At 30.5% G+C, this 27,630-nt stretch overlaps 1 protein-coding gene across 1 annotated transcript; it reads left to right on the top strand.

Annotated features, from left to right (window-relative positions):
• Window positions 1–10,483: 10,483 nt before the first annotated feature.
• Window positions 10,484–27,283, top strand: LOC111705365 (calcineurin subunit B type 1). The gene is made up of 7 exons (XM_023477882.1): window positions 10,484–10,571; window positions 17,831–17,920; window positions 18,258–18,321; window positions 24,660–24,718; window positions 25,743–25,794; window positions 25,923–26,006; window positions 27,018–27,283. The coding sequence occupies exons 1-7, from the start codon at window positions 10,495–10,497 to the stop codon at window positions 27,102–27,104; spliced, it is 513 nt and encodes a 170-aa protein (XP_023333650.1). The 5' UTR covers window positions 10,484–10,494; the 3' UTR covers window positions 27,105–27,283.
• The last annotated feature ends 347 nt before the right edge of the window (window positions 27,284–27,630 follow it).

Raw genomic sequence — 27,630 nt, 5'->3', positions numbered from 1 at the left:
TAAATAAAATGGAAATTTTACGCAAGCTTTTTATGTATTATAATCATAACTCTTCTTTTTGAAGTCTTATAAATAGATTGACTCATAAGTAAAATGTGCACACTGCACAATGCACAATTCACAATAAATGAACTATTACATAATGCGCAATTATTGTGTTTCATGCAAAATTGGACTATTAAAATCATAACTTAAGTCTAATTTAATTCAAACAGTTTTTGGGTGCAAAGATTAATAGGGGTTATGGGAACGCAAAATTGCACAGATATTCTTTTATCTGGCCTTGAAATAGGCGTGTATTCGTTATTGACACAATTTCTGGAATGTTTAACAGTTAATCTCGGTTGTAGTGTTATTGGACGCAAAGCTATGCAGTCTGACGTATAGATCTGACGTTATATACACAATTTCTGAAATGTTTTCTATTTCATTAATTCTCTTCCACAGAATGTTAACACCAAAACTATTTGCTTCCTGCTTTCTACTTTCCATGGTAAAGCTTAATAGATAGATAGATAAATAGATAAGTAGGCAAACTTACGTTCAGAGATAGATAGATTGGGAGAAAGGTATAGATAGATAGATAGATAGATAGACAGTGGCGCAACTAGGGGGGGGGCGAACCAAGATCCCCCCTTTCAACCATGGCAATATTAATTATGACTTTTGATTATGGGCGATTTAAAACAAATTTGGGGCTGTGGACAACTTTTTACTAAATTTTGCTAATTAAGTAAAGAAATACCTACATTTTTCTTTAGCACTTCGCGCAACATTTCAAATAGAATTTCCTGCTATTTTCTAATAATTCATACTTAATTTATCCTCTGTCTCAAAACACTATATAAATTCACAATACTCATGTTACTTCTTATGGATATTACAAAATATTAAATTTAAGGGTACAGAAAACTGACGAACAAGAAATTGTATACATACATATTTTGATGGAAGAATATCAAGAAAAAATTAGGATTATATCTCGGCCAAACAGGAATCTTTTAGGCTTGCATAGAAGTAAAGGGCTATAGCCCCCTTACTGGAAAATAAGGGTAGAGGGACTACTATATACGGATTATGGACAGATGAACGAACTTGCAGGAACGACTTACTGCAGACTACACAAACCAACAACAAAGAGACTATATAGTGGACAAAAAGGACTAGTGACTCATAACGTTCATTTTACAGCTGTTGAAAGTATACCTTTTTTAAATACAAGAACAAGCCATAGTTTATTAAAAAATCGATTTGCATTAAACACTGAGACAAATCTGCATGCAACAACTGAAAACTTAAGTTTTTTCGACCTCAAATCCTTAAAAAAAACCAAATTTTATTTTGAAAAGATTTTCTACACCATCTATCTATCTATCGACAGATATATAGATATAAAGATAAATACATATAGATAAATATATAGATAGATATATAGATAGTAGATATAGCTATGATAAATAGATAGATCAATGGATAGATAGATAGATAAATATGTAGATAGATAGATAAATAGATAGATAGATAGATAGTTAGATAGATAGATAGATACTTTGAAAAGTTTATTTGGTGCATGGAAAGCTATTATGGCACCAGACAACCCGGAAAACCCGTGAAACTGAAAAGCTTCATGAATACTTCCTTCAAACTCTAATTTTTTAATCCTAGTAAATTGATATTTTGTAGGAAATCTATATTTTAAACTTTAAATTCTGCTAATTCTGAAATTTTAAAATCTACATCATTAGAGAGGATTTTGATAAGATAAGAGTATTAATAGAATGGACACTGGTCACATTAAACTAAAGTAATCAAAATCTTATCAGATTTTAAATGGTTTCCGTCATATTTACTCTTTTTAAAGGGATTGTTCGCGAAAAATGAAAGGGGTATAGGCTTCATGCGATAAAAAAGCGCTTTTGATCGCTACTTATCTTACTTCTATCTGTTGCGTCTCTAAGGAGAAAATTGTTAAAGACTTCTCATACCGAATAACTTAGCGGCCATACAAATTGAGAAAATTGCAACATACTACTTAGACCGTAAAAAATCAATTTAATTTCAAACAAATCATTTAGATATTACAACCTATAGTCATCGATTATGTTTCGCCACATTTGTATATAGTTTATATTTTATAATATTTTATTTTTTTAGAAAACGTTTTCAACGGATTTCGAAAATTGTGAGTGGTGTGCGGCATTCTTAGAAAGTTGCGCAAGCGACAAGAGAAATAAACAAATCAATTTAAAAATATTATAAAATATAAACTATATACAAATGTGGCGAAAGATAATCGATGACTATAGGTTGTAATATCTGAATTATTTGTTTGAACTTAAATTGATTTTTTTACGGTCTAAGTCGTAGTTGCAATTTTCTGAATTTGTATGGGCGCTAAGTTATTCGGTATGAGACATCTTTAACAATTTTCTCCTTATAGACGCAACAGATAGAAGTAAGATTAGTAGCGATCAAAAGCGCTTTTTTATCGCACTAAGCCTATACCCCTTTTCATTTTTCGCGAACACTCCCTTTAAAGAGCTATTAAAAAGAAAAAAATTATTTGAATTTATAATTTGTAATCGAAACTTTTTGCTGATTAAAATTAATAATCAGAATACTGCGGATCACAACAGTAAACACCGAAAGCTTAGTTTTGAGTGAAAGAGGAGCTATATAAGAAGTCACAAAAACGCACCAGTAATTTAGCACAAATTTGTTCTTCTCCAATGGGGCCCTAGAACACTTCCTTGAGGAACACAACGCAAGTTATAATTTTTTTTGTTGAAAAAAACTCCATTTATACAAAAATATTGAGTTCTGTTAACAAGATAATTTTTAAACCTGGTGTTGGCCACATTTTTGAAACCATAATGAATTAGTTGTTTTAAAAGTTTGTCTAAATCACAACAATCAAAAGCTTTCTTTAAGTCTAGGAATATTCCAAGAGTAAATTCTGGTTTAGATTTATTAAGGTTTTCATAGATTTTATTTATTAAGTGCAAAAGTGGTTGATTTGTGTTATGTTTAGGTCTAAATCCATATTGGTGCTTATTAAGATATCTGAACATCTGTATTGCAGCAATTTTTTCAAGTAGCTTACTCAAAGATGGAAGAATACTTATAGGTCTGTAATTATTAAACTTATCTTTTTCGTCTGCTTTAAAGATGGGAATAATTTTTGCACATTTATACTCGCTAGGGATGTATCCTGTTTTAAAAGAAAGATTGAATAAATGTGCTATAGTATAATCGATACAATCAATAACTACTACAGTAGTTTGGTAGAAATATTGTCTTTTCCTGAGCTGTTCTTTGGGTATTAGCTTACTTACCGTTTCTAAAATAATATCCGGTATATTTGCAAAAACAAAATGTTCATTTATGGACTCATCTAAATAATCTAAAAATAATAAAATTAAAGATTTGTATATTATCTCTATTTTTAAAAAAAGAGATTGTTTTTTCTCATTAATATTTTCTTCTTTATTACAGTATATACTTTTATAAAATACTAGAGAAAATTTACAGGGTGTTTTTAGAAAAATACAAGGATAAATGACGTCATTCAAATCTTTAAAATCATGAACAGAAGTTAGAATTTAAGCTTCTGATAAGTTTTTAACTGTTTATCAAATGATCGGACAAACAAAGTGTTGAATGATAGAAATAAGACTAAATAACATTTCTAACAGTCATATTTCAGGTGTGAAGTATTATCCTTTGTGAGTAAGTCTGTATATATTGATCCATATTAGTATATTTTAGAAATCTCAGCTTATAGCAATAAAACAGTTGTTTTTCATTAGTTTGTATTCTACACCTGTATCTTAGCTTACAGGGTGTCCTGAATAATAAAGGGTGTCCCATAGTTTACTGCAATATAGGTTCAAGTGTAATACAGGGTGTTTTAAAAATTTTCCTAGAATAAAATCGTGATATTGTCAGATCATCAGATTCAGCCAGCTTATTTAAAAAGTTTTATGATTCAGAATGGGTATCTTTTACTGGAACACCTTGTATATATAAATATATAAGATAAGAAGGAAGATGAATAGAGCTAAGGTATTATTACCAGTAGTTTGTGAATAGGTATTCAGAAGAAAATATCTATGCATATTCTGCAAACTTAGCTGAAAGGGACTGTAAATGTAATTTCAAGTGATCACAGAGTGTCATGTACAATTCACAATGGCTCTCTTAAAAGAGAGAGCATGTACGATTCACAAGAGAGCGAGAAATAGAGAAAGAGAGAGAAAGAGAGAGAAAGAGAGAGAAGAGAGAGAAAGAAAGAAAAAGAGAGAGAAATATAATATAATATAAATATCTTATTCTTAATATAAGTAAACAAAACATAATCTTTGAAGATGCAATATTGATCCCAGAAAACCTGAATTTTTCATCTTTATTAAAGTTTATTCTTTTAACTAAACCACATCTCAAGCTCTCAACTGGTACTAGGACTGGGCACGTTCCAACTTTTTCTAGCCATTTTGTTAACGGTCAGTTCCAACCGTTAATAAAATAAAAATTTCAGTTAGCCGTTAATTTTAAAGGTAAGAACGGAACGTTCGTTACGGTAACGGCATTTTCAGTTTTTCTAAAATTACCGTTAGTCAACAAACTCAATTTTATTAACGGCGTTAACTGAAAATTTTCAACATTCTTTAATGGATGTAGCCGTTAATAGTACCGTTATTACAAAATTAACGGCAACAAAATTTGTTAACGGTTGAACAAATGGTATATTGCAGTATTCACGGCGTTAACGGCGAAACAAATTTCGTTCACGGTTTATAAACACAGAAGATGACATTTATAACATCAAAACGCGTAAATTTTTTAAAAATTTTCAAAGAAAATTTCATGAAATTTTAATCAGAAATAACGAAATTTACCGTTTTTATCTTTTTAGTTAACGTTTTTCACCGTTATTTTAGTTTTACAAAAACGGCTAATCCGTTTAGTTAACGATTTAAAAATTAACGGTTTTTGCCGTTCGTTAACTGACTCTTCTGTTAATTTTAGAAAACCTCTGTATCCTCAACAGAACTTTGCCCAGCCCTACAGATGTTACTATTAATTCAATAAACTTTCTGAAAAGGGTGTGATTGCTTTGTTAAAAAAACAACCAAATGAAAGGTTGCTCGCGATATACTTTATTTTTATTGATTTTTTATAGTTTAGGAAAAAACATTTTGGATATCGCAATCCACAATAGTTTCAGAGTTCAACTCAATATTCAGCGGAACAACTTTCAAACTTATGGATTAAATATTTAGATAAAAAAGATGTTTATTCCTTTTCACCAATTTGTGCTATCCTGTTCCTACGATTGGGCCGGTAATAAAAAAAGATTAAGCTATGAATATAAATCATCGATTTCATCCACAACAATTTTACCCTGATGTAAAATGACGAAAAAAATTATGTTTTTAAGATTTTTTGCAGAACATTTCTCATTTGTATTATTTGTGTCGTTAGTTCTGGAAAAATAGAAACTAATTGGTTATACGAGTGAATGAAGTAGATACTGATATCGATAATAAAGAATCAACAAATATTTTTATCATAAGAAACCTATGTCATACATTTTCCCTAAACTATTTCAACACAAAATTAATGTCAACATTTTTTATTTGATTGTCCATAAACCTTGTCCTATGCACTGTAAACTCTGGTTCATTTCAAGTACCAGGCCGAATTTTAAGCAACTAGAGCAAGCTGTACAGTACATACAGACACAATATCAGGCAAAACGGGACAGTACATTAGAGGAATAATCCTCTTCTAGGGAGATTATAGTGAAGGGGTCGATTTGATGTTTATTGGATAAAAACAAACAAACAGAACACCCAGACAGACAATCATGCAAAATATATGTTTGATTGTTAAAGTGACTACTTGATAACATCATAATGTTTCCCAGAATTACTTGGTTAAACATTCCATTAATTATGATTTATTACCGTTAAGAAGAATGATAAGGTGTAGCAAGATGTTTATGGTCTTGTCGAAAAATATATATGCATAATGTTGGGTTGTTTGTTGGTATGTTTATTTTTGTTTGCTAGTTTCCAATAAACGTCAAAAAGACGGAACCAAACGGGAACACTATTTTGTGATATTTTAAATGACCCCAGGTAAGGTGTTAAAGTTAAAAAACGAAAAATACATCAATGTTAACAGAAAAAAAACTAAATATTAGAGATTAAATTTTACGAAGATAAGATTTTTTTCGACACATAAGAAAACTGTGTTTTTATACTAATTTTGATGGATGGAGTATAAAGTGATATAACTACATCACACATTTGTAATGACATTAACACTGCAGGATCGTTCTAAAGAATGTTTATAAAATGTATTTTTCACAAAAATAAAAAAGAAACAGAAACATGTAATAGAATGCATTCATGAATTTTGTTTCATTATTTTTTTATGGCTTCTATATAAATTCGGCTTGTTTGTCTGTTTCCAATAAATGTCTAAACGACTGAATAGAATCAAGCTCAATTTTTTGTGGCAACTCAAATGACCGCAGGAAAGATTTGGTTAAAAGTGAAAAATGCCGATTTTCAAAAATTTTAGTTTATAAATTTTTATAGAAAAATTCGCAAAATTTTGAGTTTTAATATTACGAAGAAAAATGGCCACATGAAATGAGACTGAATTAAATGAATTTGAGCCGCGTCTAAAATTCTTTCAATTCGGCCTCTGAATTGTTTCTAAAAGAGGAGAAGTAACAATTAACAATTATTAAATCATTATCGTTTTCTGAGCAAATTAAAAAAATAATGTGCTTTTTATGACAAATAGAAGCTTCTCTTAACAAGAAATTCCGTATATTTTTAAGAAAAAAGGTTAAGAATTATTTCTTTTTCTAAGAACATCGGAAACCACTTAACTCTACAAGTACAACGCAAAAATACTTAAACCTGAATTGCGATTTTAAAGGAAAATCAAAATGTAGAAATCATCGTAGGAAGATTTTGTTTTTTGTCGGGGTTTGGAGGGGGGGTGGGGGTGGGGGGGTATATGTTGCTTTTACATATGAGTACATTTAACAAATAAGAAAGGTAAAATTGCAAAATTATAATATTAATCCCAAAAGGTCAACAGAAAGAGTAAATAGAAATTTTCAAATGTAAAGAAAAATAGAGATTTTTTATGATTTTACATATTTAAGAAATAAGGCTCAAATACATATATTGAGAGCTGGGAACTGGAAACTGGAAAGCAGGATAAACCGCGATTTTATGCTAATTTGCTCTCTTTAGAAGGTCAATTTCAGCTCCCGTCTCAAAAATATAACTCATGAGCTGGGAACTTTAGAATGGGATACCTTTAATCCCGACTGCTTAATCCGAATATCCAATGTGGACACTTTTAATTTCTTGCTTAATCTTTTTTGGATCTAGTACATAAAAATTAAAAACCGTTTTTCTCAACATTAGAGAGTCCCTTCCGTTTCTGTAAATTAATCTTAAATGGCGCGCAAAATTTCAAATTTCTCGGCTTCATGTACGTGATTTTGATTTGTTAAATTTTATACACTTTTCAGGATACAAGTAAGATTAGGTTAGTCTTGAGATTAAGAAAAAGAGAGGATCAACCATTGATCTCGACATCCACCATTCTAAAGTTCCCAGCTCTGGACTTCCAAAAACCTTCTGTTTCAAATTAAATTCCGCATAAATTTCATGCATGTGTATACTTTTTCTTAATTCCTCTATTGTTTATTGTTCTACATCTGGATATTGCAAATTACAATTAATGTTAACTATTTATATAAAGTTGTAATCTCTGTTTGTCTGGATGTTTGTTTGTCTGATCATTACTCAGAAACCCCAGGACCGATTTGCATAAACTTTTGATTTGGGAACTCGAAAGACCCATCGAATGTTCTTAGCTTGGTTTTGAGATTCTAATTTAAATAGCGAAATTTTAGTTTCCTGGTAAACTCGTTCAAGTGCGGGTAAACGGAGGAAGCAACTTTAGAGGAATTTGTTTAGTCCCATTTTTACCATTCAGGATTCTTTGCAGGCCAAAATTAGCTTATTTCTGCATGCCTAACCATTCAATAAACCATTAAATTACTAATTAGAATGTAGAATCTAAAAATCAAGCTTTTAATGATCATATTTGTTGAGTTTTGGGTAGCCTTTACAGTCTCACCCTTTAAGGTTATCATGCATGGTATTGGAATCTGTGTAAGAAAATCACAGAAAAAAAGTTTCTGAAAAAAAGCCTGGAAATGATTTCATTTTTTTGACCTGACCTGTCAGATTAAAATGCTATAAAATATAAAAAAACACAAGCCTTTTAATAATAATGAGAAATAATCACAAAATCAGATAAAATCATGAAAAGCATAACAAAAATGACTTTATGATAATTTATTTGATGAAAGAGACTGTACACGGAATTTCAAGTGACCTCCCATTTGTCCGCCTCGCCTTAAACCTTTGCTTGCGGATTTTTGAAGCAGAAAAAAAGCAGGATATCAAAAGAAATGAACTCTAGATATATTCAGGGGTGTATTTAGGATTTTTACCCGGGGAGTGGGGCTTTCTCTCTTGGAGTACAAGTGTACACACCACACTGTTTGTTTATTTACATTATACAGTTAACTGCAGTATAAAGTATACAATATCCATTACACGGACTGTACCTTTTACTACAACATCTATTAAGGTTATTAAGTGATATTGTACTCGTGTGCAGGTTGGAGCCTAATTAGTTCTCCACTCTTATTCCTTTCTTCTCCTCTTTTATTGCTTAATGTTTTTACTCATGGTTTTTGTTATCTTACCTGTTTTCTCTACTTTTCCTGTTTTATTTTTTTGTCCGATCCTTCTCCTCTTCTCCTGTCCTTCTCTTCCTCAGCTCCTCTTGTCCTTCCCCTCCTTCTTCTCTTGTCCTTATCTTTATCTGACCTTCTCTTCTCCTGTCCTTCTCTTCCTCAGCTCCTATTGTCCTTCTCTTCCTCTTCTCTTTTCCTTCTCTTTTTCTGTCCTTCTCCTCTTCTGTCCTGATCTTCCTCTTCTACTGTCCTTATTCTCTTCTCCTATCCTTCTTTTCTTTTCCTGTCCTTCTCCTCTTTTCCTGTCCTTCTCTTCTCCTGTCTTTTTAATCTTTTCCTGTATTTTTCCTCTTTTGTCCTTTTACTCTTATCCTTTTTCTATTCTCCTGTCCTTCTCCTTTTCTCCTATCCTTTTCCTCTTCTGTCCTTTTCCTCTTCTTCTGTTCTTTTCCTATTCTTCTGTCCTTTTCTCCTGTCCTTTTCCTTTTCTCCTGTACTTTTCCCTCTTCTCCTTTCCTTTTCTCCTCTTCTTCGGTCCTTTTCCACTCCTTTTCCTCTTCTCCTGTCCTTTTCCTCTTCTCCTGTCCTTTTCCTCTTCTCCTATCCTTTTCCTCTTCTCCTGTCCCTCTCTTCCTCTTCTGTTTTACTTCTCTTCTCCCATCTGCTCTTCTTCTGTACTCCTCCTCTATCTGCTCTTCTTCTATCCTCCTCTTCCATCTGCTCTTCTTCTGTCCTCTTCTATCTGCTCATCTTCTTTTGTCCTCTTCTCCTGCCCTTCTCCTCTGCTCCATTCTCCTCTTCTCCATTTTACGCTTCTCCTATCGTATTATTCTCTTCTCCGATCCTTCTTCTTTCCTTTTCTTCTTCTGTTTATCTTCTGTTTTAATATTCTTCTGTCTCTATCTTTTTTACATAAACCTCTCCTATTGTTGTATTTGTATTACATTATTTAATTGCACTAATACACATAATGGTTTCCCTTAACTCTTATAAACCTTCTTTACCTCTTCGTTGTGTTCTAGAGACCCTGATATTATTATTATGATTTATTTGTAGAACACATAAAATTGGTTCAGATATTAGTGGCCAATTTCTTATTCATTTAACCATAGGTACAACTATAGGTCGTATCTATCTATCTACACTGCTCTGGTAAAGCGTAACCATAGTGTGACTATGGTTCCACCTAAAGTAGAGCGTCAAAGAAATTGGCCATAGATTAGAACTATAATTCAATTTATACATAGGTTTTCAACTAACGACTTTAATTCTTCTTCACAGTCCCTGAGCTGTAACAGGAGATGCTGTACATAATTAACAATTTAAGCCTTTTAGTATAGATATTTTTGAACATTTTTGTCACATTTTCAACAATTGAATATAATTTGTTTTATATCATAGATAAATTAAATTTTGAAAATTTTTATCTTTCCCCCGCATTCTCTTTAACCTTGATTCTCATCTTCCACCTCTTGGTGGGTTTACACCGAAATTTTCAAAATTCGGAATATGATTTTTGAGAAGTTCTTTGCTCGACCCTATTTTCATATTTCGTGATACCCAAATGGCTTATCGAAAATTTTTGCGAATTAATATAGGGGTTTCGACGAAAATTCGTAATTGAATTTTATATAAATCTCTTTTAGATATGGGAAATTTAATGTGTTTTTTTTTCAGATTGGTTAAAAATGGGAAATGTGGAAGGATCCCTGCCTATGGACTGCACAGCGTTTGATGCAGACGAAATAAGAAGACTAGGAAAAAGGTAAAATGTTTTTTTTCTCGCAACTTTGGACAAATTGGACTAAAATTGACTCAGTTGGACGAATTGGACTAAAATTTTGGACTTATTTGGACGATTCTTGACGAGTTTTGTTATCTTTTTGAATTTTAAAAGAAATTTTAAATTTTTTTATTTTTATTACTTGATAATAATGCAACCTAATCACATAATTTTTGGTTTATCTTCAGCNATGGCGGGGCTGGAGGGGATAGTGGCCACTGATTCTTGCTTATTGATTTATTTATGACCTATATCTCTTGTTTTAGCAGAAAATAAACAAACATCCAATTCCTAGAAACGTTTTCCTTTTATTTACAAGATTTACCTTTTATTTATAGGTTATTTTAGTGATAAAAGAAGCGAAAAACAGACACAAATATTAATAAAGTTAAATCATTACAATTATTTTTAGTTATTGACATATGTGCATATTATTCAAGTTTATTATGATATTTATCATTATAGGTTACCTTCTCATATTTTAGCATCTAAAAGCCTAAATTTTTTGTTGTAGTATTTTCTAAGCAAAAATAAGAAATTTTATGTTATTTGCCTTAGTTTCTTTCATGTGTTCAATATAGTTAAGTTCTTTGATAAGACTGGAATTTTTAAATTTTCATTTCTTTTAAAGCAAATTTCTGCTTCAAAGGCGGTCTTAAGATGGTTTTAGCACGCAAGGAAGGAAAAGTAACAGAATTGAATTTTTATTTTAATGACCTTAAATTTTTAAATTATAAAATTATGCATACATTTAAAGAGCTTTTTGATATTAAATGTTATCAATTTCTAGTCTAAATCAAATAGACTATCAAGTAGTAACAATAGGTGTCAACAGAGAAACGGACCTATTATTTACGACGACGTCATAAGAGTCAAATTTGTCGGTCACCGTGACCTCATGTTACAGCTGTACTGAGAATGTACAAATTCTACGTTGCCATCTATTGTACTGGAATCTATTTGGTCTAAATAGGTTTTTTATCGTGATTTTGATGTCATGTCAAACAAAATTGATTTATGAAATCTATAATCTTTGCTCATAAATATATATTTATGTGCTAGCTGCAGCGGGCTAAACGGATAGATAAAATTGGTTGGCTTTATTGAATTAGGAAAATTGCTAAAAGAATTAGATTTTTTTTTAGAATTCGGTTTTTTAAATTTCACGGGCAACGCCGGGCACTCAGCTAGTAATCAATAATATTTTATTGGAAAAAATCGGGTGTGTTTTTTGACCATATTTTTCGTTTTAAAAAGTGCTTGTCTTTAATTTAGTTAAAGACAAGATTTATTTTTAAAGACAAATATTATTTTTCTACGCTATGTGGTATAGTTTTAAAAACACAACCCCTCTCGTTTAAACATTCTATTTATTTAGACATGTCCTCCATATGTAAACTTAAGGTTTCCTGTACAAAGTTTTAAAAGTTTTGTTCCCTGAATGATGAACTTATAATTAAGATTTTAAATTTCCTGTTCGGCTCGATTTTCGATGTAAATATCTCCTAAACCGACTTCTTCCTCAAATTTCATGAGGACAATCTGGAAAATATTGATTTATGAAAAATATGAAAAAATTAATCAAAAATAATAATCTTCTCCTCTTTTCAATAATTTTTATAATATTACACAGTGATGTGCGGAGTGCATATAAATGTATACTTCATATTTTTAAATGAATTTTAGGTTGAAATATAATTTTAATTCTGAAATGATTTCAGGTTTGAATAAATTTTCATAATCTGAAGTGATTTTCAGGTTTAAATATAATTAAAAATTCTGAAATGATTTTCAGGTTTGAATAAATTTTCATAATCTGAAGTGATTTTCAGTTTAAAAAATATAATTTAAAATTCTGAAATGATTTTTTGGTTCATATAAAACATATTCTGAAATTATTTTAGGTTTAAATAAAATAAAATGTTCTGAAATTAATTTCAGAAGCTAGGAGCTCCTACGGGGGGGGGGGGGGCAAAATTTGAACGGTAAATTCAAAACATTTGGCTTCTTGGATATCAGACATGAGTAAAAGATGCTTTAATTAAGCACATACAGTCCAATTACCTTGCATGTAATTCTGAGGTCCAGAAAATAATTATGACTTGTAGTTTCCGTTTTGAAAGTTTTGAAAAGTAGGAGTACAATTGTAATCTATATAATAAAGCTCTTGGTTCATTAATATGTTTGTTATGGCTGGCCAAATGGCTGAATCAATTGGGCTGAATTTTAGTGAGGAAACTCATGAATACTATTGGGATGACATAAGCCAAATAAATTATAAGTTTTTTTGTTTTAATTCGATTTTTAAAATTCCAAGGGCCGCCTGGCACTTCAGCTAGGTTGTAATAAATAGAAAAATTACAAAACGGTGGTGCAATGAATAAAATAAATTAAATCCAAATTAAAAAACCTAAGAATGGTCTTCTACCTTCAAACTCGAGCCTTCCTGGTTTGGCATTTAAAAATAATTGTTTTACTTTGCTATCCCTGATAGCGCCCATCCGATTAGGATGAATGTGCATTCTAAATAGATTTTTCATTCGGACTTCTCTCATGGTGGCTCTGGTCCACATATTCAATCTTCTTAGTGCACTGAATGCACAGCAAACTAATTTTTTAAAAGTTCTTCACTCTTCAGTTTAAGATTTGAAAAGTATGAAAGCTCTGAGTTCTAGGGGGAGGGGCACTGCCCCCCCTGAATACGCCCTTGCTGAGTCTAATCCTAGGTTCATAAAAAAAAAGTGTGATAGCTCTGAGTCCCTCTACAGCTGTAGGGTTGGGCACTGCCCCCTTGCCCCCCTCCTGTATACGCCCTTGTGTATTTAAACAAAAGATTTATATTTTAATACAAAACCTCAGTATTTTTTTATGCCATCACATTTTCTGAAAAAAAAAATTGCGCTTATATAACTTTCGCGCATATTACATTTTATTTTTGAATGAAGAATATAATTTTACACAGATACATGAACATTGATCAAACATATGTTTGACATGTTTTTCTTCAAATTACCTTTTTTCTGCCCATGGAAAATTATGATAATATATTAATTATGAACCCCATTTTTCTATATAGCAGACAGGAACTAATTACTAATTTGTTGGCTTTTCCTTTAGGCATACACGTATCATGGTGTTAAAATATTAATACAAATTATGCAGATAGTGTTTGCTGCTGGGCATTAACTAATATATTAACTGCCAACGTTAATTAATGTGCACATTAAGTTAGACCTGTTTGGTTAATTTCACATTCTATTCACATTAATGGATAGATAATATTAATGTAAATATATTTTGTGATCAATCTACGCATGTATTAAAAGTACGAAATCTTTTATTAAAGTTCAATTGGTTTGATAATTGCATTTGAAATTTAACTGAAATTTCACTTGCAAAGAGATACAAAAATTCTGATTTTATTTTTTAAAATAATATATAGCTTACAACTTGTTTTCGAACATTCCTGGAAAATATGAAAATGTCGTCTTCATTACCAAAAATTAAAACATATTATGAAAAATCAATTATATACAAATGTGGCGAAAGATAACCGATGACTATAGGTTGTAAATATCTGAATGATTTGTTTTAAATTAAATAGATTTTTTTATGGTCTAAGTCGTATGTCACATCTTTCTGAATTTGTATGGACACTACGTTATTCGGTGTTAGTCGTTTTTAACAATTTTCTCCTTATAGACGCAACAGATAGAAGTAAGATTAGTAGCGATCAAAAGCGCTTTTTTATCGCATTAAGCCTATACCCCCTTCCATATATTTTTCGCGAACACTCCCTTTAATATTAAAGAACATGTAGTCGATTATGCTAAGTTTAAAAATGTTAAATTCTGGTAATTTTTATTCGTTGTCCTGCTGTAGAACTGCGCAAGTCGCTTTTGAATTATTTTTTTTTTAATCTATAAACGTTTAATCTTTTATTCTAGTTTAATTTAAGATAGCTTTACAAGGTACCGTTGTGAATTTTGTCATGTAGGGTCACTTACATTTACGGTTACAGTCCCTTAAATACGCCCACTTGCACTCATCAATATAGTGCGTAAATACTCCCACTTGCACTCATCAATATAGTGCGTAAATACGCCCACTTGCACTCATCAATATAGTGCGTAAATACGCCCACTTGCACTCATCAATATAGTGCGTAAAAACGCCCACTTGCACTCATCAATATAGTGCGTAAATTTGATTGAGTTTAATTATTATTAAAAAAGTTTTTTTTTATGGTATGGGGGGGGATAAATGCTTTTAACCACATTTTTCAAGGCCAGAACAATTCTACTTTAATAAAGGTGTCTTTGTGAATTAATTACATTGGAAAATGGAACATAAAAAGAATTTAAGAATGGTATGTGACACCTTTTAATTCAGCCATTTTCATTTACTTTTTTACAAACAAAATATTAACTATTTTTTTAACGTCGAGAATTTTATTTAAAAATTAAAATAGTTGTCGGTGGGCCAAATTTTAAAACTGTTTTTTTTAAAACTTTGATTCGTTACCCATTAGTTATTCATATTAAAATGAAACAACAACAAAAATCACCTTTTTATCAAAGATTATCAACGAATACTTTACTTCACAAGATATAATTCTTGGAACTATCCCTCCAGAGTTTTTATCTCCTGCTAGATATTTGATAATAATTTTTAGAGATTTGGCAGATTTTTGTTTTAAATTAGAACCGAGATATTTGAGAATATTCTTAGTTTTTGCAGATTTATGTTGTAAATAAGAACTGAGATATTTGATAATATTCTTCATAGTTTTGGTATTTGGCAGACTTGTGTAGTAAATAAGAACGGAGATATTTGAAAATATTCTTTAGAGTTTTGGGAGATAAGAACTGAGATATTTGAAAATATTCTTTAGAGTTTTGGGAGATAAGAACTGAGATGTTTGAAAATATTCTTCCTTTATTTTGTATATAAGAACTGAGATATTTGAAAAGTTTGGTGAAATAGAAAGAAAAAGTGATTTGTTNCCCCCGGATCATGAATAAAATATATATGGTATTCACAATACAGCCTCCAAATCATAGATTCATTCAGTAGACAGATTTAATCAACCTTTGTCAATAATCTCAGTTTGAAATAAAGTTTTTAACTTTTATTAAAATTTGTATGCAGGTTCTGAAATATATGTGGGTTTCTGACTTCTTATTCTGATTATGGAACTCGAAGTACTTTCTGATACTTGTTACTTTCTTATACTTTTGTCACTTTCTGACACTAATGATACTTTCTGTTGCATTTTGTTACATTTTAATACATTTTGATACATTATGTTACCTTCTGTTACTTACCTGCAGTCACTTTCGCGTTACTTTCGTGTTACTTTCGTGTCACTTTCGTGTCACTTTCGTGTCACTTTCGTGTCACTTTCGTGTCACTTTCGTGTCACTTTCGTGTCTGTCAGAGTCTGTCAGAGTCTGTCAGAGTCTGTCAGAGTCTGTCAGTGTCTGTCAGTGTCTGTCAGTGTCTGTTATTGTGTTTCTTTCTTAACATTTCTGTTAATTTCTGTGTCCCTCCGAATTCCTTTGTGATATATTTCTGATACCCCTTTGAAATATTTTCTGAGATCCTTTCAGAGTTAACTTAGATACATATTTTAAACTCCAAATACATATTTATATGTTTAAAAATAATTAAATTTCCATCTACATTTTTATAAATATAAACTAATTTCCCTTTTTTAAAGTACGAGTAGTATCTTACAGAGGAAAGTTTGGAATATTTTAGTATTTCTACATAAATATTTGATCTCGTTTAAAAATTCATTTCTCTGAATTGCTAGTTCTCTTCTTCTTGCTCTCACTCTCTCCCACACATTTTTTTATGAATATTCCTAAGTATAATGGATTGTGACCATTTTTTCAAACTACTCTCCATTTGAAGAAAGCAGTATGACTGATTCACAACGGTTTTTTTTAACAAGAAAGAATAATTGATCCATGTTTGAACTTTAATAGACACAATTATTTTCAATGGTGGTTTATGCTTAAAAGTGAGTTTTAGATTTATGTTTTAGATTTATGCTGCCGGCAGCATAAATCTAATTGTCAGAATTGAACACTTCTTAAGCTAGAAAACAACTACATACTTTGGACCTGTGAAAAAGGTTTGAATTGTTCCATTTGGGATTGAGCGAACTCTCTGAAATATCATAAGCTCACTTGAAATTGCAACGACAGTTCATTGAATTTGAAAATTTACATATTTTGATATTTTAAATTATTAAAAAATAAAATATGGTTTTGAAATCCAATATTTGATTCGTGAATTATTGAAAATGAAATTGTGTTAATTTTTGTATTCAGCAGTTGTCAAATTCTAAACGAAAAGTAAAACCCATCCAAATTATTTTAGTTTAAACTGTAGCCTGTATTGGACCAAATATAAAATTTTATATTATAAACTTAAATTTGAAGTGGATTAATATTTCATTTTCTCTTCACTCTTTCCGCGCAAAAGCTTTTATATTTGAAGTAGATCTAACTATTTCTGATTAATAGAAAGATTTTTAAAATATTTTTATGTAAAAATATCCACACCGGTAGGGATGGAACAGAGGGCAGAACTCTTATATTTTTTTATTTAAAATTCTTGTATTATATCTGTTAGATGGTTCCTTTCCCCGGCCTCCCCACCAGAGTAAAACAAAAACAATTTGATTTAAAAGCTTACGCTGTAAGTTTGAAATGTCGGGCTGCTCATGTCAAACCAGTTTTGTGGGCAGAAAAAGTCTAAACTAAGGGCAACAACAGCGAATTGGAAACGTAACTGCTATGTGCATACGATGTACCTCAGTTTTAATTTTTTTATGTAATGCAAATTGCGGAAATACCTAGTTCATTTGACGGGAATAAACGCTACTCCAAAATAAGAAGCTTCAGTCTCTGGATTGATAAAGATATATTTAGGTCTAGAAAGTTAGATCCGGATTGATTGGGATTAGTCCGGATTGATTGGAATTGATAAGATTTAAACAGGATCTTGACAAATAATTAAATCTCTAGGTTTAAAAAGTTGGACCTGTATTAATGAATAAATCTCTAGGTTTAAAAAGTTGGACCTGTATAAGTGAATAAATCTCTAGGTTTAAAAGGTTGGACCTGTATTAATGAATAAATCTCTAGGTTTAAAAATTAGGACCTGTTTTGATGAATAAATTTCTAGTTTTAAAAAGTTAGACCTGTTTTAATGAATAAAATTTCTAGGTTTAAAAAGTTGGACCTCGATGGATCTGGAAGCCTGTCAATTGAAGAGTTCATGTCTCTCCCAGAGCTCCAGCAGAATCCCCTTGTCAGGTAAAAGGGATTTTATTTTTCAAAAAGATATTTTATTTATGGAATAAGGATTTAGTCTTTATTAAAGAAATTTAATCTTCATACAAGGGATTTAGTCTTAATAAGATGCATTTAGTCTTATAAAAGGATTTAGTCTTTATAAAAGGGATTTTGTCTTAAAGGGCATTTAGTCTTTATAACAGGGATATAGTCTTTATAACAGGGATATAGTCTTTATAAAAGGGATTTAGTCTTTAAAAAAGGGATTTTTATAAAAGGGATTTAGTCTTTAAAAAAGGGATTTTTATAAAAGGGATTTAGTCTTTATATTATTTCTTAACCCAGTTTTTTTTTACAGAAGAGTGATAGATATATTTGATGATGATGGTAATGGCGAAGTTGATTTCAAGGAGTTTATCCAGGTACGATCTTTTTAAACGCCTTATTTGTTTAGCTGAACTCATCTCTTTAGTTAAACTATTTTCTTTAGTTCAGCGCATTTGTTTAATTCAACTTCTTTGTTTTTCTCCAAGCTTTAATACGTATGTACCTTCTACCCAAGCAGCAGGGTTTAATCCTCCGTAAATTCAAAGTATTTTCGTATTTTCTAGGGGTTGGATTAGCGCCCCCCCCCCTCTGTTAAACTTCTGAATTGTAAATATGTCCGAGCCGAGGCGTCTTAATTTACCGCCTCTCTTTCATCTTGAAAACAATTTCCGGAGAAAAGAATGCGCGGCATCTTGTAGAATCTTGTTCACATTTTCTAGAAAAGATTAGAACTTTATTTTAAGTAAATAAGTGGGAAAAAGAGCAACAAGTGGTGAAAAGAGTAGTAATAAGTGGAAAAAGAGCAACAAGTGGTGAAAAGAGTAGTAATAAGTGGAAAAAGAGCAACAAGTGGTGAAAAGAGCAACAAGTGGGAAAAGAGCAACAAATTAACATCTTTAAATTATAATGATACAAATCGTTACCAATGTTGCCTAAAAAACATCCAGAGTGCTAAGATTTCGTAAATATTTCTGTTAGCATTGCATGGATGATGTCCGTTGTAATATGTGTTCAATTCTAAATTCGTGCCCCCTCCCCTTGTATTTAATACAAAATGGGCTATTCTTTTTTACTTCTAATTAACGAATTTTCTTTATAAATATCTGTCAGATCTGTGGTTAGTTCATGCATTTAAGATATGCACATGTATTGAACTATAATATATCATACTGAAATTAGATCGTATATCCGTTATTTATCCCGTTTCCTATACCTACTATCTGATATATTCTATATTTATCATGTATATCATTTTTTCATATTTTCTGTATAAGAAGTTTCATTAATTGGTTTAAAGGATGAGTCTTCAGAGACGACTGTCCTGAAGTTACTCTGGGTTTTTCGTATTTTCACGAGTCTGTTCAACTGTAGTTTGCCAAATCATTAAACAAGCCATTAAAAGATTATATGTAAGCCATAAGACTTAACTTAACCCAAGGATCTTCACATGAGATCCAGACAGAGGCACANTGGCTGCATCCCCTAATATCTGCAACCCTGTTTTCCCGGTTCCCAACCCGGCCCATACTCTTTTCTCCCAAACCCTGCACATTCCTTAATAATAATTTCCTCAACTTAAGGTTACAGCTTGCTCTGGAATTTAAAACAAAACCTCGCGAAAAAATTGTTAATAAGATGAAAGTCTATTTGAACGAATTTTGGCTAGGGTGACATGTCTAGGGTTTCCAGAGTTCCAGCACTCACCCCAGTACGCCCCTTGTTTTAGATCGTCTTTACAGTCTCATTCTTTTGGCTTCAATTTAGTGCTCAATGGGTTTATTTACTCTCTACAGTTTAACCATAGACTTCTGTTTCCTCATTGCTTGGTGGGTGGCATTGATGGACAAGGGTTAAAAAAATAACTAAAATATATTTTTCAAATTAACATTTTTGAGAGGTTGTTTATTTCTGTTATTATAGTATTGTTAAAAACACTTAATTCCCTCCCCCCCCCCTAAAAATACTCGGTCGAGTGGTGATTGAATGTTTCCTAAGTCAGCAAAACTGAATTTCAAATATCGACTTATCGCTTTTTCTTAACACCGTGACCAAGGGAAACCATGACATGATGACAGATAAATTAAAGAAAAGGAAATTTGACATTTTTAAATTTGTAAAATTTCTTTCAATTGAAAACTGTTTCTTCCCGTTATTTAGAACAAAAAAACTAGAAAATAAAGCTGACTTTTTCCAGTGTTGAAGGGACTGTAACAATAATAATAATAATAATAATAAGTAAAGGGGATGGTGGAGTTGGCACATTTGATGTAGGGGGGGGGGGGGGGCCTGCCTTCATTTTTGGTTCAAATCTTCCAATTTTTTGGGTGCACGCCTAATTAGTGATCGAAATTCCTATAATAAAATCAAATTGAACTTTAATGACCTCTAATGACCTCTAATGACCTCCAAAAATAGAAAATATTTCAACTATGGCTTTATGCTTATCAAACGAAAGCTGGGAACCCAGGGAATCCAGTAGCAGCAACAAATCCAGTGTTTGACCTTGTAATGACCTCTAACTACCTCTAATGACCCCAAATGACCTCCAAAAATGAAAATATTTTAACTATGGCTTTATGCATATCAAACGAAAGATAGGAATCCAGGGAATACAGCAGTAGCAACAAATACAGTGTTTGACCTAATAATGACCTCGAATGACCTAAATGACCTCCAAAAATGAAATTTTTTTAACAATGGCTTAGATGGTCAAACACTGGATTCATTGCTGCTATTACTGTATTGCCTGGGTTCCTAGCTTTTGTTTGATATGCATAAAGCCATAGTTCAAACATTTTCATTTTTTGAGGTCATTTAGGTCATTAGAGGTCGTTAGAGATCATAAGATGGTTAAACACTGGATTTGTTGCTGCTACTGTATTCCCTGGGTTCCTAGCTTTCGTTTGATATGCATAAAAGCCATAGTTGAAATATTTTCAATTTGTGGAGGACATTAGAGTTCATTAGAGGTCATTAGAGATCATTAGAAGGTCAAACACTGGATTTGTTGCTACTACTGTATTCTCTGGATTCCTTGCTTTCGCTTGATATGCATAAAGCCATAGTTAAAACATTTTCCTTTTTGGAGGTCATTTCGGTCATTTGAGGTCGTAAGAGGTCATTAAAAGGTCATACACTGTATTTGTTGCTACTACTGTATTCCCTGGGTTCCTAGCTTTCGTTTGATATGAATAAAGCCATAGTTAAAACCTTTTCATTTTTGGAGGTCATTTCGGTCATTAGAGGTCGTTAGAGGTCGTTAGAGGTCAGTAGAACGTCAAACACTGGATTCGTTGCTGCAACTGTGTTCCTGGGATTCCTCGCTTTCGTTTGATATGCATAAAGCCATAGTTAAAACATTTTCATTTTTGGAGGTCATTTAGGTCATTAGAGGTCGTAAGAGGTCATTAGAAGGTCACTGGATCTGTTGCTACTACTGGATTCCCTGGGTTCCTAGCTTTCGTATGATATGCATTAAGTAATATTTGAAATATTTTCTATTTGTGGAGGTCATTAGAGGTCATTAGAGGTCATTAGAGGTCATTAGAGGTCATTAGAGGTCAATAAAGTTCAATTTTATTTTGTTATAGGAATTTCGAATCCTAATTAGGCGTGCATCCAAAAAATTGGAAGATTTGATCCACAAATGAAGGCAGGCCCCCCCCCCCTACATCAAATGTGCCAACTCCACCATCCCCTTTAAAGATGCCAAATTTGCAAAGGTTCATTTGAAACCTTTTTCTGATCTAAAATATATCAAATAGCGTCGTATATCTGACTTGAAAATATATCAAATAATGTCATATATTCAACTCAAAAATATATCAAATTACGTTTAATATCAGACTTGAAAATATATCAAATAGCGTCCTATATCTGACTCGAAAATATATCAAATAACGTTTTATTTCTGACTTGAAAATATATCAAATAACGTTGTATATCTGACTTGAAAATATATCAAATAGCATCCTATATATGACTCGAAAATATATTAAGTAACGTTGTATATCTGACTTGAAAATACAACAAATAACGTTTTATATCTGACTCGAAAATATATCAAATAACGTTGTATATCTGACTTTAAAATATATCAAATAACGTTTTATATCTGACTTGAAAATATATCAAATAACGTTTTATATCTGACTTGAAAATTTATCAAATAACGTTGTATATCTGACTTGAAAATATATCAAATAACGTCATATATTCGACTCGAAAATATATCAAATTACGTTTAATATCAGACTTGAAAATATATCAAATAGCGTCCAATATATGACTCGAAAATATATCAAATAACGTTGTATATCTGACTTGAAAATATATCAAATAGCGTCCTATATCTGACTCGAAAATATATTAAATAACGTTGTATATCTGACTCGAAAATACAACAAATAACGTTTTATATCGAAAATATATCAAATAACGTTGTATATCTGACTTTAAAATATATCAAATAACGAATATCTGACTCGAAATTATATTAAATAACATTTTATATCTGACATGAAAAAATATCAAATAACGTTTTATATCTGACTTGAAAATATATCAAATAACGTTGTATATCTGAATTGAAAATATATCAAATAACGTTGTATATCTGACTTGAAAATATAGCAAATAACGTTTTATATCTGACTTGAAAATATATCAAATAATGTTTTATATCTGACTTGAAAATATAGCAAATAACGTTGTATATCTGACTTAAAAATATATCAAATAATGTTGTATATCTGACTCGAAAATATATTAAATAACGTTGTCTATCTGACTCAAAAATATATCAAATAACGTTTTATATCTGACATGAAAATATTTCAAATAACGTCGTATATCTGACATGAAAATATATCAAATAACGTCATATATTCGACTCAAAAATATATCAAATTACGTTTAATATCAGACTTGAAAATATATCAAATAGCGTCCTATATCTGACTCGAAAATATATTAAATAATGTTGTATATCTGACTTGAAAATACAACAAATAACGTTTTAAATCTGACTCGAAAATATATCAAATAACGTTGTATATCTGACTTTCAAATAACGTTGTTTATCTGACTTGAAAATATATCAAATAACGTTGTATATCTGACTTGAAAATATATCAAATAACGTTGTATTTCTGACTTGAAAATATATCAAATAACGTTTTATATCTGACTTGAAAATATAGCAAATAACGTTGTATATCTGACTTGAAAATATATCAAGTAAAGTTTTATTTCTGACTTGAAAATATATCAAATAACGTTGTATATCTGACTTAAAAATATCTCAAATAACGTTTTATATCTGACTTGAAAATATAGCAAATAACGTTTTATATCTGACTTGAAAATATATCAAATAACGTCGTATATCTGACTTGAAAATATATCAAATAACGTTGTATTTCTGACTCGAAAATATATCAAATAACGTTCGAAAATATATCAAATAACGTTTTATATCTGACATGAAAATATATCAAATAATGTTGTATATCTGATTTAAAAATTTATCAAATAACGTTGTATATCTGACTTGAAAATATATCAAATAACGTCATATATTCGACTCGAAAATATATCAAATTACGTTTAATATCTGACTTGAAAATATATCAAATAACGTTGTATATCTGACTTGAAAATATATCAAATAACGTTTTATATCTGACTTGAAAATATAGCAAATAACGTTTTATTTCTGACTTGAAAATATTTCAAATAACGTTGTCTATCTGACTTGGCATATTTATTTTGGTCTTGGTCAGGTGAATCTGTAAATCATGCATTGCCATCTAAATTTACTGGAGCGTCACTTGAATTTGTTCGTTTAATTTGTTTAATTTTGAATTTTAATTTTGGCATCTATATTTCTAAGATATGTTCTCTAAAGAAAATTTTTGAATATCTGGGAGTTGACTTCTCAGTCAACAACAGATTCCAGATAAAAACCGTTTTCTGTTAAAATAAGAGAAATATTACTTGTTTTGTCAATAATCAAAGAAATTGCTATTTTATCTCTTTACATCGTGTTTATTTACAAACGTGTAATTATATCATTAAGTTTTTCACAAAAAGAAACCCCGTTTCTTTGATCTTGGTTTCTCAAAAAAGAAAAACTCTTATTTTGACAACTTGACGCGCCTTTATAGTTTCTTCTACAATAAGTCTCTGAAAATTAAGTGATCCATCAATCTGAAATTAATTATTCTGTTTTCCATGAAACAAGAAATATTAGATTATTTTATCTGACGCGTATACTTTTTTCAGCGTAATAACGAGTATTAAGCGGAATTAATTCTCTCATTGATATTTTTTTTAATTAAAAATGATGTTTATGTTATTATTTCTTAATTGGTAGAACTTGTATCGCATCAAAATTATTGATTGTAGAATAAAACATTTTCAGAGTAGAGTTTTTAATTGCTTGTCTTACAAAAATATAGTGAATTACAATTTAAATTTACATTTTTACTGCTTATAATCTTTTTTTATATCTTGTTCTAAAAATAAAGTTTAATAAAATTAAAATTGAGGCCTTTTTCCTTAAAACAAGAAAATAAGGTTTTTTTTTCTTTTTTTCTTTAAAAATTTGAAAATTAGATTGAATTTTCTTCCGTTTTTAATTAAATGAAACAAAAAAATTGAGATGCTTCTTTACTTAAAGTTATAAAAATTTATAAAATTAAATTTTCAGGGATTATCACACTTTAGCGCCAAGGGGGATATGGAGTCAAAACTCAAGTTCGCATTCAGGTACTATAGACAGCATTCTAGAAAAGCTTTTTTTGTGCCTTTCAAAAGTTTAAAAACATCTCGAGCTGAGGAAAAGCGAACCAAGATTCGAGGTATAAATGACTCAAAGAAACTAATTAGTTGTCTTATTTTCAATTTTTCTATAATTTTTGTCATCGCAACCCCAAATCTAGTAACTTGGATATTTCAAGTATGAATTAGTAAAATCCATTAATCAAAGTTTGAAGAATTAAAGGCTAACACCATCAGGTTGCAAAGATCTATAAAAATGTTAAGTATCTGTAAAGTTACATTTTAGGACAAATTTGTGCTTTTATTGAGATCTTAATATACAAAATTTAATCTCAATATTACAAGTCCAAATACAGAACTATTTGTTTTTCTTTGGGAAAAGTTGAAAAATCAAATTTTTAAATATAATTTTTCTAATAGTTGTATATATTAATGTAATATGGACAATATCAGATTTAGTTCTAACCTTTATTTATACTATTTTATACTTTCTACAATTATTGAGGATTACAGTCAAATCCACTGGAAATATACAGCTCGTAAAATCCTTATCTTTTTTCTCGTTTATTGTATTTTTTCTTGTAAATTTTATTGCAGGGGTATAAATTTTCCTGAACTTTCCCCTACCCTCTTAAACAAATTTTTCCCTCCAAAAATTATGTTTCTGTTCAAGTTTTATTCACATTTGTATCTTACTAATAACAAACCCCAAAACTTAAGACAGGGTATCGTTATGAAAACCAGTTTTAAGGGTATCGTTATGAAACCCAGTTTTAAAACTAGGGTTTTACGGATGGGGTTAGGCAGTTTTGTGGATATCAATATTTTTGTCATAAAATAATATTTCATTTAGTTTCTTCATATTCTCCTTTTTTTTCGAATCTCTTATATCAAAATCTACAAAATCCTAAGACCCCAAAAAGGAAATTCGAGAGTTTCGTTCAGCGATACTCTTTTAAATTTCGGGCTCTGGGATACATTTGAAATACAGTTTTTTAAAATAAATTTTTAGGATCTATGACATGGACAACGACGGGTTTATCTCTAATGGAGAACTGTTCCAGGTAAAATTGATTTAAAGTTTGTTTAACACAAACTTGGTTTTTCTTATTTTTAAATAAAAAATAATTTTTTGAAAATTAATACACTTTATTTTAAAATAGAATTTTTGAGAAAGTGATTTCTGTTATAGGTGCTTAAGATGATGGTAGGAAGCAACCTAAAGGATACACAGCTCCAGCAGATCGTTGATAAAACCATTCTCTTCCATGATAAGGTAAGTTTTTTATATTTTTTAAAATTTTTTGTTTGAAATATTGAACTGCTTAACGAATTTTTAACATTTTGTTTATGATAACGAACAGCAATTTTTGATCTAAAGGCATTTTAAAAATTTAAGGATCATTCGATTCATAAATTCCACTTATAATTTTGCCCTTATAGTGAAAAACAATAGGGTGTGGTGGACCCCCCCCCCCCCCAATTAGGGAGGGAACCCCCGGACGCCATGAGCCTCTGCCGCTATGCAGAAAACGAGCCTACACCATACACCACAGCTTTTTTTAAATCTTGGTTTTTATGAGTGATGAAAATTTTTAACAATTTTTTTTGACGTAGATTAGAGTAGATTAGAGTTGTTCATTGATTATCATGATTAGAAACATATATGGACTAATAAAGTGGTTTATAAGATTTATATTAAAACTTTAAACATTTCTGACGCAGAAAGGAAGATATTTAGAGAAATATTTCTAGAGTAAACTTGGTTTGTTTTGTTGTAATCTTTGATTTAAACAATACGTTTTTTTTTTGAAAAATGTCAAGAATTAAATAATAACTACAATATTTTTAGATTTAATTTAAACTTCAAAAAAAGGTATCGCTAAAATCAAAGATTATAAAAGATGAAATTCAATTTAATTCAAATTTTTTTTCTAAATATTTTCCTTTTCGTGTAAAAAATGTTTAAAGTTTTAGATACCATTTTATTAGTCATAATAATTTATGATAATTAATAAATACTTCTCCTCTTTGAGAAGCCACTGTGTCTAAATATTTCAAAAAAATATTTTATTTAAACTTAAAACACAAATTTTAAAAAACCTCCTGTATTACACAAGGACGTTTTGATGTGTTGCGCATGCTCATTTCTGCAAAGCGGAGGCTTGGTCTGCCTAGCAACTCTGGGAGGCTCGTGTCTGCATAGCGGAGGCTCATGGCGTCCGGGGGTTCCCTCCCTCCCCCCATCGTAAAAGTGTATGAAATGAATATCTAAATATGTTTTCAGGATAATGATGGGAAGATAAACTTTGAAGAGTTTTGCAATGTTGTTGGAAACACGGATATTCACACAAAAATGGTCGTCGAGGTTTAGACTGTCTTGGTTTCGATGTTAAATTTCGAAACTTGGCTTCGAATCTATAATTTTATTAAATGTTCTGAGACAAATTTAAAAACAAATAACCCTTATATGAGCTTGGATCCATGTATCAATTTTAGTGTACACTGTCTTTATATAACCTTACACAGTTAAATATAGTTGCACTCCATATATTTCAATTTTAAAGTATTAAAAATGTGTTCATGTTGTTGTAATATTATTTATTGCAAGTTTTAAAGTAAAATGTAAAACCTTGGCAATTCTTTCTTTTCGTATTCCTTTGAAAATCTTTTCATCTTGAAAGTTGACATTTTATTTAAATAAAATCTTTAGTTACTGTTCTAAGAAAATTTTGAAACAGGTTTATATTTACTGTTTTATGTTTACTTTAGAAATTGGTGAGGGGGGGGGGGGGGTGCTTAAAAATTCAAATTTCCTTTGTTTACAGATTTTCTTTCAATAGTTATTAAAAAAAAGGAAATTTTCGAGGAAATTTAAAATCTTGAGAAAATATATCTTC

This window comes from Eurytemora carolleeae, unplaced genomic scaffold (assembly GCF_000591075.1).
Source record: "Eurytemora carolleeae unplaced genomic scaffold, Eaff_2.0 scaffold659, whole genome shotgun sequence".
In the NCBI taxonomy this organism is placed as follows: Eukaryota; Metazoa; Arthropoda; class Copepoda; order Calanoida; family Temoridae; genus Eurytemora; species Eurytemora carolleeae.
The sequence above is the reverse complement of the archived record's forward strand: the minus strand, read 5'-3'. Positions and strand labels throughout refer to the sequence as shown.